We start from the raw sequence: 16,611 nt of genomic DNA on the forward strand, positions 1-16,611 counted from the left end.
TTTTTCCTGAGGGTTGTGAATCTTTGGAGCTCCCTTCTGCAAATGGTATTTAAAAACAGTTTATCTGGGTAGTTTTAAGGCTGAGAAAAATTGTTGATAAGCGGGTGAAAGGTCTCTGGGGGTAGATAGCAAAATGGAACAGAGGTTAATCTGAGGAGAGTTGTGTTTGTGTGAGAGAGACAGCAGTGCCCAGGGCTGCCAGTGACAGAGCTGACGAGCGGCCTCCTTTTCAGAGACGGCGACATGGAGGAAGGTTGAACCCAAGGGTAAAGGGCCCTGTCCACGGAGGAGACAGTGTTGCTGCATGGTGGGAGACAAAATTATCCTCTTCGGAGGCACCAGGTGAGTGTGGGACAGCACATCCCTCTTCTTTGCGGAGCTGAGGGATGGGTGGGGATCTGGGTGAGTGGAGGCTGAAGGGGGAGCAGGGTGTGAGGCGGGGAGAGTGTAAGAGTGAATGGAATGGGAGCAGGGAGACAGGTGGGAGTAAGTAAGTGACTTGAACCTAGTGTTCCCTCCCTCGTTGCTAGGTGTTCACAGCCTGCAAGGAGATCACTAGGGTTAGGGGCTTAATGTGAATCTATGGAGTACAACAGTGGTGCTGATGTTAGCTCATCCCAGTCTTTAAATCTCCTCAGGGCAACATGCTCCCTCATCTGTAGATTCTCAGCCAGGTGTTCATGCCCATTTGGGCAAAAGAGCTCAGATCCTCGATTAAGAGCAGGAGAGCTGGAGGCACATGGGGGGGCAGACTGTTTCATCGGTTATGAGCAGGAGAGCTGGAGGCACATGGGGGGGGCAGACTGTTTCATCGGTTAAGAGCAGGAGAGCTGGAGGCACATGGGGGGCAGACTGTTTCATCGGTTAAGAGCAGGAGAGCTAGAGGCACATGGGGGGGCAGACTGTTTCATCGGTTAAGAGCAGGAGAGCTAGAGGCACATGGGGGGGCAGACTGTTTCATCGGTTAAGAGCAGGAGAGCTAGAGGCACATGGGGGGCAGACTGTTTCATCGGTTGAGAGCTGGAGGCACATGGGGGGGGCAGACTGTTTCATCAGTTAAGAGCAGGAGAGCTGGAGGCACATGGGGGGGCAGACTGTTTCATCGGTTAAGAGCAGGAGAGCTGGAGGCACATGGGGGGGCAGACTGTTTCATCGGTTAAGAGCAGGAGAGCTGGAGGCACATGGGGGGGCAGACTGTTTCATCGGTTAAGAGCAGGAGAGCTGGAGGCACATGGGGGGGGCAGACTGTTTCATCGGTGGGGGAAAGGTCTTTATGGAACCCAAATGGTTCCAGTTTACAGAAAATACACTGGCCCTTCTACACTCCAACATCCTGCCCCCACCCCACCTGCAAAGGGAGAGGAGAGTCTGTCTAAGAGATGTCTCTCTCTCTGCCCACTCTCTCCTCCCCCTCCACCCCAGCACCACCACCCCTCACCCCCAACCCTCTCCTTCTCCCTCTGCTCCCCTTCCCCTCTGCCCACCACCCTCTCGCCCTCCCTCTCCCCTCCCCGTCTCCCCTTCCCATCTCCGACTCCCCACACCCTCCACCCCTCTCCCTCTCTCACCCTCTCACCTCTCTCCTCCCCGTCTGCTCACCTCCCCTCTCTCCTGCTGTTACACAAACTGTCTGCTTGGCATCAGATGACTTTTCCATTTCCTGTCGTGCTTCCTGCTCAGCTCGGCTTGATGTTTCCATGTACGTAATGGTGATTACTGTTGTTATCAGGTGTCTCCCTTCCTCTCTCGACACTTCTGATATTGATAGGCATCAGTAACAGCCAGCATTTCTTGCTGCCTGCTTTTGGCCTGTATGCAGCAGGAAAGGGGGAGGGAACGATTGGCCCCAGAGACTCACCATAAACTTCAGAACTGGGTGATAAGAGTCTGCCGCTACACAGCTTCTGTCGGATGGAGTGATGCCCTCCATAGACTCACCCTGCAGGCCTTCACCATTTTATAGTGATACCGCTCCTTGTTGCTGCAAAAATGTCTCTGTCGGGCAGGACAGACAAGCTGGGTGGACTCACCTGCTGCAACCACTGGGAGAACAGCACTATTGTTTGTTTGGTGGTTACAGCAGATCAGTCCACCCAGGAATGGGCCTGTCACTCACAATCGATGACGAACACAATGCTAAATTAAACTAATTTCTTTTGCCTATATAAGATGCATTCTGTATATTTTCATGTGCCTATCTAATAGCCTCTTACTTGCCCCCCACCACCCGTCCTAGCAACCATTTCCAGGCACCCATGATTCTCTGTATTAAAAATACTTACCCCTTTAGAACTTCTTCCCCACCCCACACACACATTTTAAGTGCCTGCCCCTCCAGTATTCAGCATGACACACTGGGATTAAGTAATAGTCTTAACTATTTACTTTGTCTTTGCCTCTCATACTTTCTCAGAGAAAGACGAGTTGTCCAACTCACACCCTCCAGTGCAGACAGCATTCTGGTGAACCTCTTCTGCACCCCTCCGAGTCTCTACATCCCTCCTGGAATGGGGCAAACACAACTGCAGGCAGATGCAACTAACCAGAGTCTTGTAAAGCTGTAACATAATTTCATTACTCATGAACTCAGTAACTTGACCAGTAAAAGCGTGTGTGCCAGGTGCCGCTGTTATCAGCCTGTCCATCTTGTGCGGTCATTTTCAGGAAGCTGTGGACTTGGAACTCAAGATCCCTCTGTACATTAGCACTGTTTAGGATTCTGCCATTAACTTTATGCTGTCCCTTGACCTTTGATCTCCCAAAGCGCAATACCTCACACTTGGCCAGATTAAGTACTTCTTGCCGAGGTGGTGATTTAACGGAGGCATCAGATTTATGAAGGGTGTGGTAGATCAGGACAAAAGGTTTGATCGTCATCCTCTGCTTCCCACCCTGGTTCACCACAGTTGTGTGTGTGTGAGAGAGAGGTGCAGGGAGATAACTCTCTCAGGGCATTTCCCACAGTTGTCAGCCTCTCTAGCTGTTTCATGGCTTTTCTGGTGCTGGACAAGCTAGCAAGGGTTAATACTACAGGGGTCACAGCCAGGGCAGCAGAGAATGGAAAAAAAAACAAATGAGGCTCCTGTCTCCACTTACCCGAGCTCCGCCTGTGGCAGGACATAGCTCACTTTCCCTGCCACCTATCCATACTTGAGTTTCAGTACAACCTGTCTATCTGCTCCCCAAACCACCAATCAATATTCCCGTCTGATATAGTCCCATTTGACCCATATCCCTAAACCTTTCCTATCCTTCAACATGGCCAAGTGTTTTTTAACCATTGTACTTATACTCACTTTTATCACTTCCAAATACTGACCATCTGTGTGGGGGGAAAAATTGTCCCTCAGGTCCCCTTTAAATCTTTCCCCTTTCATCTTAAACATGTGCCCGCTAGCTCAGACTTCCCTACCCCGGGGGAAAAGTCTGCCTATTCCTGTGCTCCTTATGATTTTGTGGATCTTCTCTCAGCCTCCTTCCCTACAGCCGAAACATGACATTGCAACTCTTGTGCATTGTAAATCACGCTCACTGCCTCCAACGTCTTGGTTGCTCCCAGGTCCAAATAGAGTGACACTGACAGCAGTGTAGGACCCCAAGTTTGAGTTCCCGTCGAGTTTCCTCCACCCCTCTCCTGGTTTTCCCCATGAGGTAGCCAGTGTCTAAGTTACTAAACATTTCAATGTTAGGTTGTGTCAGGGAACCCGTGTGAGTCCGTGGAGAGGCTGGACAGGCTGGGGGGGATATACACAAGACAAAGCCATGGAGTGAGAGGTACAAGGGATGGTGCTGAGAGAGCTGTGTACTGTCACAAGCAGCCTGAGGGGGTTCTGCACAGTCGAAACCATCTTATGGAACAGACTGTTGTGGGGTTAGAGGGCATGCCTTCACTTCTGCACTAAGATAGCCTCTGGCACCACCCCTCAGTAGTGTGGTACTCCGTCAAGAACTGAGCAGTGTTGTACAGCCTTATCCGCGAATTCCGCATGCGCGAATTCAACCAACCACGAATCGCAAAAACCCATAAGTGCTCTTCCAGCACTTGTTGTTTGAGCATGTCAGAATTCTTTTCTTGTCATTATTCCCTAAACAATGCAGTATAACAACCATTTTACATAGCATTTACATTGTGTTAGGTATTATAAGTAATCTAGAGATGATTTAAAGTATACGGGAGGATGTGTGTGGGTTATCGTGGATCGGGATCGAAAAAAATGGTAAGTTCTTTTACTAAGTAAGTTGGAACAGGTACATCCAGTATTATTTAGTGTCAGTTAATCAAACGTTTGTCTTAGTATATAGTATATATTTTACCTTTCTATGCATATAAAACACTTAAGAATGTATGTTTCAGCACCGGGCTTGGGAACAGAAGTTCTAGGGACTCGGGACAGACCACTCCCGAGTGCGATCTCCACCGTGCCAGGTTGATGTGGAGGATCAGAAACCCCAAAACCCAATAATTAAACCACTGCGTTGCTTAGTAATAATTGCAGCTTTCATCGGGGCAGAGCCTTTCGCACTTTATCCTCTAAAATTGTTCCGATCGTTGACCAACGTAGCCTAATGCTTTTCCAATGACCGATGGCGTTTCACCTCTTTCCGATCGCTTTATTATTTCCATTTTATTTTCAATTGTGTTCGTGATTATTTTCGCGAACAGAAACATTGTGGATTCAGAGCTCTGCCGCCGGGTCCTAATGTCCACCGCACTGAGACAGGTTAAATAAGGTCTGGGGTTCCGTTGGGTCCTAATGTCCACCGCACTGAGACAGGTTAAATAAGGTCTGGGGTTCTGTTGGGTCCTAAGGTTCACCGCACTGAGACAGGTTAAATAAGGTCTGGGGTTCCGTTGGGTCCTAATGTCCACCGCACTGAGACAGGTTAAATAAGGTCTGGGGTTCCGTTGGGTCCTAATGTCCACCGCACTGAGTCAGGTTAAATAAGGTCTGGGGTTCCGTTGGGTCCTAATGTCCACCGCACTGAGACAGGTTAAATAAGGTCTGGGGTTCTGTTGGGTCCTAATGTCCACCGCACTGAGACAGGTTAAATAAGGTCTGGGGTTCTGTTGGGTCCTAAGGTTCACCGCACTGAGACAGGTTAAATAAGGTCTGGGGTTCCGTTGGGTCCTAAGGTTCACCGCATTGAGACAGGTTGAATAAGGGACTTGAGGTTCCACGAATTTTGGTATCTGCGAGAGGTCCTGGAACCAATCCCCTGCGGATAAGGAGGGCTAACGGTACTATCCAATGTTGCGTCTCGGGAGGGAACCTGATAAGAACATAAAGAGAAACAGAAGGTGGACATTTGGCCTGGTGGCACAAGGCATTTATTTTTCCCTTTCCCTGGACATGACACAGATTGTTCTCATTGGGCTGAAAGTAACTGGGTGCTACAGAGAAGTTGAGGGAGAAGTTCAAAGTAAATTTATTATCAAAGTACATATGTCACCATATACAACCCTGAGATTCATTTTCTTGTGTGCATTCACAGTAAAATACAAGAAACACAATAGAATCAGTGAAAGATCAAACCAAACAACCAATGTGCAAAAGAAAAACTGCAAATATGAAAAAAATAATGACAAAAATAAATGAGTAATAAATGTCAAGAATGTGAGGTGAAGTGTCCTTGAAAGGAAGTCCATAGGTTGTGGAGTTCAAGAGCCTGCTAGTTGAGGGGTTATTACTGTTCCTGAACCTGGTGATGTGGCTCATCCACCATCCTGATGGCAGCAGTGAGAAGAGAAGAGAGCATGGCCTGGATGTCCACCCACCTCTGGCATCTTTGCTGACCCCACACTCCCCCTCTGTTTTGCAGTCCATGCCCGGAGCAAGGAATGGGTGATGAATTTAACCTGATGGATCACTCTGACCTCTACATCCTGGATTTCAGTGAGTATGGCTGTGCCCACTCCGTGGCAGTAACCCTTGTGTGTACCATTCCGAGTGTGACGGTCTGTCAGCTGCTCACTGCAGGGGAAGGAAAATCTACACCCCCCCCCCCCCCCCCCGTACTGCCTGTTGCTGTGGGACTGGGCAGATCCACAGTGAATGTGGTGCTAATCCAGTTGTTGGTACAAGGCAGCCAGACTCTGATACAGTTCCCAGTACCTCTACATAGTGGACTGAGGAGACTATAATCTCAAACGTGAGCCCTTGTGCAGCTTCTCTCCCAGTGAGGCCAAGGAGCAAGGCAGTTGCCTCAACATTCAATTAAGTTCTGTCCTTCAGGATCTGGGTCTGACTGGCCACAATAGCATTAATGATCTAGCTCCTTGGACCTCTAGTCCTGGTGGAGTGCTTGTTAATGTTCAATAAATGTTCCAGCATTTCGAACCTGTGGCATTCAGGGAGTGGTGAGATATTTGGGGGTGGGTTGGTGGGACTGGGAGGGGAACCAGCAGGCGTTGCTGTTCACCTGCAGCCACTTCCCTTGTCTGAGTTTGAGAGATTCTGTTGGAATAGCCCAGGTTAGTAATTGCAATCTACAAACCCCATTTCCAGAAAAGTTGGGATATTTTCCAAAATGCAATAAAAACAAAAATCCGTGACATGTTAATTCACGTGAACCTTTATTTAACTAACAAAAGTACAAAGAAAAGATTTTCAATAGTTTTACTGACTAACTTAATTGTATTTTGTAAATATACACAAATTTAGAATTTGATGGCTGCAACACACTCAACAAAAGTTGGGACAGAGTTAAAATAAGATTGAAAAGTGCACAGAATATTCAAGTAACACCGGTTTGGAAGACTCCACATTTAGCAGGTGAGGTATCATGACTGGGTATAAAAGTAGCGTCCATCAAAGGCTCAGTCTTTGCAAGCAAGGATGGGTCGTGGCTCACCCCTTTGTGCCAAAATTCATGAGAGAATTGTTAGTTCAAAAGGAACATTTCCCAACGCAAGATTGCAGTGAATTTAGGTCTTTCAACATCTACAGTACATAATATTGTGAAAAGATTCAGAGAATTCAGAGACATCTCAGTGCGTAAAGGGCAAGGTCGGAAACCATTGTTGAATGCGCGTGATCTTCGAGCCCTCAGGCGGCACTGCCTAAGAAACTGTCATGCTGCTGTGACAATTATAGCCACCTGGGCTCGGGAGTACTTCAGAAAACCATTGTCACTTAACACAGTCCGTCGCTGCATCCAGAAATGCAACTTGAAACTGTATTACGCAAGGAGGAAGCCATACATCAACTCTATGCAGAAACGCCGGCGAGTTCTCTGGGTCTGAGCTCATCTCAGATGGACCGAAAGACTGTGGAACCGTGTGCTGTGGTCAGATGAGTCCACATTTCAGCTAGTTTGTGGAAAAAACGGGCATCAAGTTCTCCATGCCAAAGATGTAAACGACCATCCTGATTGTTATCAGTGAAAGGTGCAAAAGCCAGCATCTGTGATGGTATGGGGGTGCATCAGTGCCCACGGCATGGGTGAGTTGCATGTATGTGAAGGTACCATTGACTCTGAGGCGTATATTAGGATTTTAGAGAGACATATGTTGCCATCAAGGCGACGTCTCTTCCCGGGACGTCCATGCTTATTTCAGCAGGACAATGCCCAGACCACATTCTGCACGGGCTACAACAGCGTGGCTTTGTAGACACAGAGTGTGTGTGCTTGACTGGCCTGCTGCCAGTCCAGATCTATCTCCTATTGAAAATGTATGGCGCATCATGAAGAGGAGAATCAGACAACGGAGACCACGGACTGTTGAGCAGCTGAAGTCTTATATCAAGCAAGAATGGACAAAATTTCCAATTGCAAATCTACTACAATTAGTATCCTCAGTTCCAAAACGATTAAAAAGTGTTATTAAAAGGAAAGGTGATGTAACACAATGGTAAACATGCCTCTGTCCCAACTTTTGTTGAGTGTGTTGCAGCCATCAAATTCTAAATTAGTGTATATTTACAAAATACAATTAAGTTGGTCAGTAAAACTATTGAAAATCTTTTCTTTGTACTTTTGTCAGTTAAATAAAGGTTCACGTGAATTAACATATCACAGATTTTTGTTTTTATTGCATTTTGGAAAATATCCCAACTTTTCTGGAAATGGGGTTTGTATTTTTTAGATGGTGCACACTGCAGTTACTGTGTTTTGGTGTTAGAGGGGAATGAAAGCTGAGAGAGCGTAACATGGACAGTCTCAGTTTCTGTGTGGTTGTTGTAGGTTGGGGTTAGTGTGGTCATAACAGACAAGGACAGTGTGAAGGTTTTTTTTTTGATATTCCTACAGGTCCAAGTTTGAAGACCTTGTGCAAACTGGCAGTCATTCAATACAGCTTGGATCAGTCCGTGCTCCCTCATGACATCAGGCAAGTTCACTCTGTCCAGGGTGATCCAAGGTCTAGATGGGGGTTCTACTGTAGGAAGGAGAGTGTGGTGGGCGGGGGGAAGAGAAGGAAGAATGTTCCTCACTACAGGGATGCAGTGTCTAGTGGAGCAGGGATGGGTCTTGGAACAGTGCTTTGACTCAGGCAAGATGTCAGGGACTGGATTTCAGAGAGTTAAAAGAGCCGGGCAAGAGGATCATGGGATACTTGTCAGAAACAAACCCGCCCATTCAACCCATTGGGGTACGAAACCAACACCTCAGTCCTGGCCTCCTGCCCTCCTTCCTTTCCTCCCTGCCCCTGCACATGCTTCCTGAGTACCCTCTCCTCCTTCCCATCCCCTTCTCTCTCCACCTCTACACTCCTCAGGTCAGGCAGCATCTGTAGATCTGAAACGTGAACTCCTTTAGCCACAGGTTCTGCCTGACCTGCAGAGTGTTTCCAGCAATTTTGTTTTTTCATTTTTACACTTTGTAATTTTGTGATTTACTTCTAAGATACTGAAGTTCAATTACTGAGGAAAAGAGATGTCAGAGTGGAATGTTGGAGCAATCTGAGCAATTCAAATGCTTCCAGCATGAATCATAAAATGACTCAATGATGCTCAGTTAGGGTGGGTGCTGAAGGGTTTGTTGGGACTCACTACTGACTTGTGTGTGTGTGCATCTTTGCCATGAACAGGTCGGAGCTAACGGCAATGACAACAAACAGCAACATCAGCCGGCCGATCTTCTCGTCCCATGGATAAACCACTACTCTTCACCCAGCGACTCCCCACACACTGCCTTGTCCCGTGGTAGGGGCAAGGGCCGAGGACATAACCTCACGATGCCAAATGATGGGGAGCTGGCAGTTCCCAGGACTGGGCTTTGCAGTGCAATGTTTTCAGGTGGCGAGATGTCTCATCGACACACAGGCATACATCACCACCCATTCCCCCACTCCCACCTACTCCCCCGCCACCCCGCGGGGTCCAGCACGAAGCCGTGCCAGATATTTTACCGAAAGGTGCTTGATGCAGGATATACCTCACGTCAGCCTGAGCTTTTCTGCTGCCCTGTTGAGACACCCACCACCCAACCAGCCAAGGGGCTCCTTGTCTGTGGGAGATTTCCCAGCTGTGTGGTTGGAGTGGACGGGTGACCAGCTGTTTTATTAAATTGTTTTTGGGACGGGTGCAAATGACAATGTTGTGACTGTTTAGTGTGTGAGGAGGAGCGATTTGGGGAAGGGGTCAGAGGTGTTTGATGGCCCAGGGCAACATCAGGTTAGTGTGGAAGGGCAGAGCCTTTACCTCTGCATGTCACCCATTACTCAAAGCAGTTCTGGCTGCCCATTCACCATCAACCCCGTCTCCTGCCATCCTAATGCTGCTATTATCTATCTGCAGTCCCAGCACATCCAGCATTGGCAGCTCCCAAACACAGTCCCCTCCGTCCCAGACCCACGCTTCCCCATCCACCGAACCTAAGGTCACCGGTGATGACAGTGTAGGCTGGTTTCTCCCTCTTCCAAACCCAGGCTCATTGCGTACTAAGGAGGGTGTGGGACCCAGGGCTAATTCTGCGTCGCCAGCTCCGTCCCAATTAGGGTTACTGGCTGTGACAGAGCAGGGAACAGTAGCTGATTTCCCAGATGGACGGTCGATGAACTCTGGACAGTGGACCCGTACCCACGGCCAAAGTGAGCCCTCTAATATCTGGTCATCAGCCCGGGTTGCGAGCAAATTTGTTTTTTTTTTCATCTTTTTGTAAAATCCTATATTTCAGTGGACGTATAAATATTAAAGTCAGCGTTTTCTGAGTCCGTGTGTTGGAACCATTTTTTCCCCTGTGGTTTGAAGTGGCGCCGGTTCCGGGATGGTGATGGGGGTGGGGGTAGCATACGAAGGGTGAAGATCGGTCACTGCCCGTGTACCGCGGTTAGTGGACTGAATCCAGCCACCTTCCCCGTGCCTGGAGCTTTGAACGGGCGGAGTCAGTCTCTCTCGGGCGACGACCGGTCTGCTGAAACGCCTCCCCCTCCCCAGACCTCCTTCTCCTTCCCCCCCACGTCCGTCTCTGCTATTTTTAGAATCAAACTTTCTATAAAAAGCTCCAGATGTTCTCGCTGACGTCACGGGGCTATCTGCTGCGAGCGAGTCCAGCTGTTGGGGGTGGGGGTGGGAAGTCAATAAATGTCCGAGGGTCCAGGTCCCGGCAGCGCCGGAGCAGACAGTCACAGGTAAGCGGGCAATGGGCAGACACGGTCCACGGTATACTGTACATACACGCACATCCATACACAGATCAATCCGGTGCACACTGGTATATGGTGTGTGTATATCATATACACACACACACACGCCTCTCCTGTTTGTTTACATACAGGCTATAGTACATACTGACTTTGCTCTGTTACAATGACACAGGTCTGTATTACAACCAAATCACGTCAACAGTATATATTGAAGCAGATCTACAAGATGCATCGAGGTGACATAGATACAGACACGTCTAAAGTTCTCTTTCACACACAACAGGCATACCACTGCATGTCATCGTTACAAAGTCTGCACTGCACACTAACCTTTGACACAGACTTGTATTACATATACTGTAGATATCTACTAACATTGGCACGTGGCTGGATAGGCAATTCAGAGTTTGTGCCAAAGTTGTTTTTCCTGGAATTGCAATTATAATTTTGGGGACAGAGTAGAGATTGTTTAGGGTGAGGGTGCGGATAGGGGTTAATGGAGTCAGGGGGCAACGTGTGACAGGGACAGATTCTACCAGCCCAGAGGGCAGAAGCCAAGGGATAGTTTGCTGGGAGTGCTCAGATCTCTGGGGAAGATAGAGCTGGCTGCCGCTTCCCAGCTCGAGTGCAGGATGACTGGAGTTTGCACGTTCTCCCTCCTCATCCTTGCCGAGTCAGTGGGTTAATTCAGGGCTGTAAATCGCCATGAGGGTAGAATCTGGAGTTGGTGGCAACTTAGATAGACTAAAACAGGATTAGTGTAACGGGGACTTTAATGGTTGGCATGGAGTCTGAGTTGAAGGGCTTGTGTCCATGTACTGTAAGGAGATGAGATGAGGCAGGTGGCTGTGAATAGGCTGGAGTTTGCTAGACGAGGAGAGACTTGTGTACAGTTTTGGTAACCTCGGCTTTTTTTTTAAGGAAAGGTGTAGTTTAAACAGGAAAAAAATGCAGAAAGGGTTTAGGAGGATGCTGCTAGACTAGAGGATGTGAGTTATAAGGAGAAATTAGCCAGATGAGGCCATTATTCATTTAGAATGAGGGGCAGCTGCAGAAATATGTAAAATTATGGGAGGCGTAGATAGGGTGATCAGTAACAGTCTTTTTCACAGGGTAGGGGAGTCCAAAATTAGGGGGCATGGAGGCCCGAGGGACAACTTTTTACATGCACAGGGTGGGGAGCACATGAAATGAGCTGCCTGAGGAAGTGGTTAAGGCAGGTGGAATACTATCATTTAAGATGCACTTGGATAGGTACTTGGAGTGGGGCAAACACAAGAAATTGGGACCAGCTGGTTAGAGGGGAAGGCTATCATGGCTTGCAGAGGGATCTGGACCAGCTAGAAAAATGGGCTAAAAAAATGGCAGATGGAATTTAATGCACTTTGTTAGGACCAACAAGAGTAGGTCTTACGCAGTGAATTATTAGGGCACTGAGGAGTGCTGAAGAACAAAGGGATTTGGGAATACATCTCCATAATTCACAGTCCACGTCAGAGTTCGATAGAATTGATAAGAAAGCTCTTGGCATATTGGCCTTCATAAATCAAAGTATTGAGAAGAAGAGATGGAGTATTACGTTGTAGTTGTAAAAGGTCATTGGTGAGGCCCAATTTAGAGTATTGTTTGCAGTTTTGATCACCTGCCTACAGGAAAGATGTAAACAAGGCTGAAAGAGTACAGAGAAAATTTTACAGGGATGTTGCCGAGTCTGGAGAACCTGAGATTTAAGGAAAGATTGAATAGGTTAGGACTTTATTCTCTCAAACATAGAAGATTGAGGGGAGATTTGATAGAGGTATACAAAATTATGAGGGATATAGATAGGGTAAATGCGAGCAGACTTTTTACACTGAGATTGGGTAGGAATACCACCAGAGGTCATGAGTTAAGAGTGAAGGGTGAAACATCTTCATGCAGAGTTGTGAGAGTGTTGGGCTGCCAGTGCGTGTAGTGCATGCAAGATGGATTTCAATGTTGAGAAGTTTAGATAGGTACATGAATGGTAGGGATATGGAGGGCTACTGTCTAGGTTCAGGTCAATGGGAGTAGGCAGTTTAAATGGACTAGATGGGCCAAAGGGCCTGTTTCTGTGCTGTATTTTTCTATGACTATAAGTGATGACTTCAGGGTGGACAGGCAGGCCAGGACCCTTATGTTTGCACTACAACCCCAGGGAGGGAGGTTAAATCGTGACCCTAGTGCACTATTTGCCAAAGTGTCCAGTAGGGCTACGTGGGTGGGTGGACCTAAAAAGGAAATGAGACAGGGTAAGTGACTGAAATGTCAGTAAGGAGCACTTTGGAATCATGACCATTGTTGTATTAATTTTAAAATAATTATAGAGGAAGATAAGATAGGTCCTCAAGTTGAAGTCCTATATCAGTGCAAGGTTAATTTAAATAATATTTGAAAGGAACTTTCAAAAGTTAATTGAGAATGTCTGTTTGTAATTAAAATAACATCTGGCAAGTGGGAAGCTTTTAAAAGAGAGGGAGCATTCAGGACCAGCACATTCTTGTTGGAGTGAAAGGCGAGGCTGGCAGGAGTAAGAAAGTCTGGTTGATGAGGTACATTGAGGCTCTGGTCAGAAAAAGGAGGCATAAGTCAGATATATATATATAGCTGAGGATCAAGTGATTGCCCTAAGGAACATATGCGATGTAGAAGTACACTACGAGGCAAATTGAGGAGGAGGTGTTCAAAACTGAACATGAGATAGTTTTGGCAGATAAGCCAAAGGCAAGAGACACAGGAGATGGATGAAGCCCTAAACCAAATATTTCTTGTCAGTATTCACCTTGGAGAAAAACATAGAAACAATCGAACTCATGGAAGTTAATAGTGATGTCTTGGAGAGAATCCACATTATAGAGTTCTGGTGGGGGGGGTGGGGAGGAGGTGTGCAAGTGTGGAGTTGGCTGCCAGCGGAAATGGTAGATGCATAGGCAATTATAACAGTTAAGAGAGGTATGGAGGGTAATGGTCTGGATGCAGGTAGAGGGAACTAGGCAGAAGACCAAGTTGGCATGGACCAGGTTGATCAAACGGCCTATTTCTGTGCTGAAGATCTTAAAACACATAAAATTAGATAAACCCCTATGTCCTGATCAAGCATATCCTTGGACATTCTGGGAAGAAATTGCAGGACCCTTTGTAGTAATATTTGTATCATTGGATACCATGGATGAGGTTCTGAAAGTCTTAGATGGTGGTTTTATTTAAAATAGTGCTGAAAGGAAAAGTCAGGGAACTACAGACAAGTGACCTTGACATGAGGGTGGGCAAGTTATTGGTGAGGATTTGGAGAGACGGGATCTCCTTCCATTTGGAAATGCAAGGACTGATTTGGGAAAGTCAGCATGGCATAGTGCGTGGAACATTGTGTCTTACAAATTTGGTTGGGATGTTTGATAAAGTGACCAAGAGGATTGATGAGGGAATGGTAGTAGATATTGTCTACATAGCCTTTAGCAAGGCTTTTGTTAAGGGCCTACATGGAAAACTAGTCTGGGAGGTGAGATCACTTGGGATCCCAGATAAGCTGGTCAGCTGGATACACTGGGAAAATGGGGAAAGGAATGTCAAATAGAATTTAACACTTATTAATGCAAAGTATTTCGCTTTGGTTGGACATATCAGAGCAGGGCTTGTACAATAAATGGCAGGGCCCTGTAAAATGTAAAGATCAGAAAGATCTTGGGGTGCAGGTACATGGTTATTTGAAAATGTTGATACAGGTAAACAGGATGGTGAAGAAGGCTTCAGTACAGAATGTTGAGTACATCTTACAGCTGTACAAGATATTGGTAAGGTCACATTTGGAGTACTACGTAGAGTCTGGTCACCCTGTTCCAGGAAGGATGTCTTTAAAATGGAGAGAGTGCATAAAAAAAGATTTCCAGTGATGTTACAGGACTTAAGGGCTTGGGTTAGATGGAGGGGGTGGATAGAACTGGACTACCTTCTCTGGTGCCTAGGAGGCTGAAGGATGAAATTATAGAGGTTCATTAAAAACATGAAAAGCTTAGATAAGGTGGATGGACAATCCTTCTCCCAGGGAAAGGTGGTCTAAAACGAAAGGGCATGGGTGAGAGGGGAAAGATTTAAAGGGGACCTGAGGAATAACTTTCACACAGAGGATGGTGTGTACATGTAATAAGCTGCCAAAGGATGTGCTTAAGACAGTACAATGACAACATTTTGGACAGGTACATGGATAGGAAAGGGCAATTGGGCCAGATGTGGGCAAATCAGGCTAGATTAGATAGGAATTTTGGTCAGCATAGACTTGTTGGGCCAAAGGACTTGTTTCCATTCTGTATGACTGTCCATGACTCTAGAACCTCAGGGAGTGTTGTCAGGTCTTGACGCTGACCCTGGGCAGATGGTCAGCCTGGAACTTCCAGCTGACAGCCGACCATCACTCTGTTTCAGGACCTGAGGATGACAGTTGTTCCGGGAGCTGGAACCCCTGGGAGGGGGCAGGTCCTGGGATTAGGAGGTAACTCCCCACCCTTCTCAGGACAGATGGCAGCTGCACACAAGCATCAGGATGGACAAGCCCGGCGGTACAGGTTAGTTGTGCACCACCTCTCTCTTCTCCCTTACCTCTCTCCAGATCCCGATCTCCCACTTCTCCTGTCTCCCACATATCCTCCCCTTCCTACCTTCCCCTCCCCATTCCTCTTCCTCCTCCCTGTTCTTCATTTCCCCTCCAACTTCCTGCCCTTCCTCCTACCCCCTCTCTTCCCCTCCCCTCACTTTCCTCCTCCTCCAGCCAGTTGGGGCCTCATGTCCTTGCTCCTTCTGCAGGTCCACCAAAGGGGCATCAAAGGCTCGCCGGGACCTGATGAGGGTGGAGTTGCGGACCCTGCGGAACCTATTGCCCCTGTCCCAGGATGAGAAGGAACGGCTCTCCTACCTCAACACCATGGCCATGGTCAATGTCTGTGTCCGCCGTGCACAACACCGCCTGGGTAAGGGGGCTGGGGGTTGGAGGTTTCTGTCCCAGTCTCAGTGACTCTCAGTGCATCTGGTCTGATCTGGTGTCTCCTCATGTCTCCTGATCCATATCTTGGGCTCTCTGGAGCATTTGGTCTGTCCCAGCACACTTCTGCATCTCTTAGTCTTTCCTGGACTCTCCAGTCTGTTTTGCTGTGTCTCTCGATCAGGGTCAGAGAATTTGATGCATCTTGGTGAGTCTCCCCATCTCTCTGTGTGTTTCGGTCTGTCCAGGTGTGTCTTGCTGTGTCTCAACTCTGTCTCCTGCTGCTTCTCAAGTCAATCTGTCTCAGAGTGTCCTGCATTTCCCTCCTGGTCTCTCCTGGTGTGGGATCCCCCTCATCATTCTTTCCAACTGACCTCCATACCTTTTACTCCTCCAGCTGTGGGCAGCCCCACTCTCCAGCCTCTGCCCCTGAACGTGGACTTCCTGCCGGCTCTGAATGGGTTCCTCATCACTCTGACATCCTGCGGAAAACTGGTTCACCTCTCCCAGAATGTCACTGACTACCTGGGGCTCTCCATGGTGAGTAACAGTGCAGGTCAGGGCCAGAGGAACAACTGGGACCTCCTGCCAAGGGCTCACACTCTGCCCACTCCAGTTCCCGCGTAACGGGCTCTCGAGGGACTGAAGGACCTCCTCCAGTTGCTTGTGTGTTGAGTTGCTGAGCTGTTGCTGCATGCTGAGTGGTCAACTTCTCACCCAGCCTCTGTCTGCACCCCCCCCCCCCAGGTGGAGCTGGTAACTCGGGGAGACAGCATTGATCACCTTGTTCACGCTGCTGACCGATGGCTTGTCCACCAGGCATTGCAACAAGCAGCACCATCCTCAGGTAAGACCCAGCAGGGTTCCGAACAGCACTGGCCATCCTGGGATCTCCACACCCTTCTCACTCCTGCTCTATCCTGCAGGCTGCTCCTTCATCTGCCGGATGCCCTGCTCCCGATCGCTGGGCCTGCCTGAAGCCCACCGCTGGGTCCACTTCTCAGGACGCTACCTCCTGTCCCAGAACACCACCTCA

At 48.0% G+C, this 16,611-nt stretch overlaps 2 protein-coding genes across 4 annotated transcripts in view; both read left to right on the forward strand.

Annotated features, from left to right (window-relative positions):
- The window catches only part of klhdc3 (kelch domain containing 3), a 63,850-nt gene extending 53,700 nt beyond the window's left edge, over nucleotides 1–10,150 (forward strand). For all 3 annotated transcript variants that reach the window (XM_073056260.1, XM_073056262.1, XM_073056261.1), the window contains 4 exons: nucleotides 234–342; nucleotides 5,821–5,894; nucleotides 8,251–8,329; nucleotides 9,029–10,150. In XM_073056260.1, coding sequence (XP_072912361.1) covers nucleotides 234–342; nucleotides 5,821–5,894; nucleotides 8,251–8,329; nucleotides 9,029–9,095 — 329 coding nt within the window. In that variant the 3' untranslated portion in view covers nucleotides 9,096–10,150. The remainder of the gene's footprint in view (nucleotides 1–233; nucleotides 343–5,820; nucleotides 5,895–8,250; nucleotides 8,330–9,028) is intronic.
- Nucleotides 10,151–14,334: 4,184 nt separating this feature from the next.
- Nucleotides 14,335–16,611, forward strand: part of npas4l (neuronal PAS domain protein 4 like) — a 6,230-nt gene continuing 3,953 nt past the window's right edge. Inside the window, exons 1-6 of the mRNA XM_073055354.1 lie at nucleotides 14,335–14,394; nucleotides 15,023–15,162; nucleotides 15,401–15,564; nucleotides 15,973–16,115; nucleotides 16,323–16,422; nucleotides 16,502–16,611. The exon at nucleotides 16,502–16,611 is cut by the window's right edge and continues 140 nt beyond it. Coding sequence (XP_072911455.1) covers nucleotides 14,335–14,394; nucleotides 15,023–15,162; nucleotides 15,401–15,564; nucleotides 15,973–16,115; nucleotides 16,323–16,422; nucleotides 16,502–16,611 — 717 coding nt within the window. The remainder of the gene's footprint in view (nucleotides 14,395–15,022; nucleotides 15,163–15,400; nucleotides 15,565–15,972; nucleotides 16,116–16,322; nucleotides 16,423–16,501) is intronic.

Source organism: Hemitrygon akajei, chromosome 9 (assembly GCF_048418815.1).
Source record: "Hemitrygon akajei chromosome 9, sHemAka1.3, whole genome shotgun sequence".
In the NCBI taxonomy this organism is placed as follows: Eukaryota; Metazoa; Chordata; class Chondrichthyes; order Myliobatiformes; family Dasyatidae; genus Hemitrygon; species Hemitrygon akajei.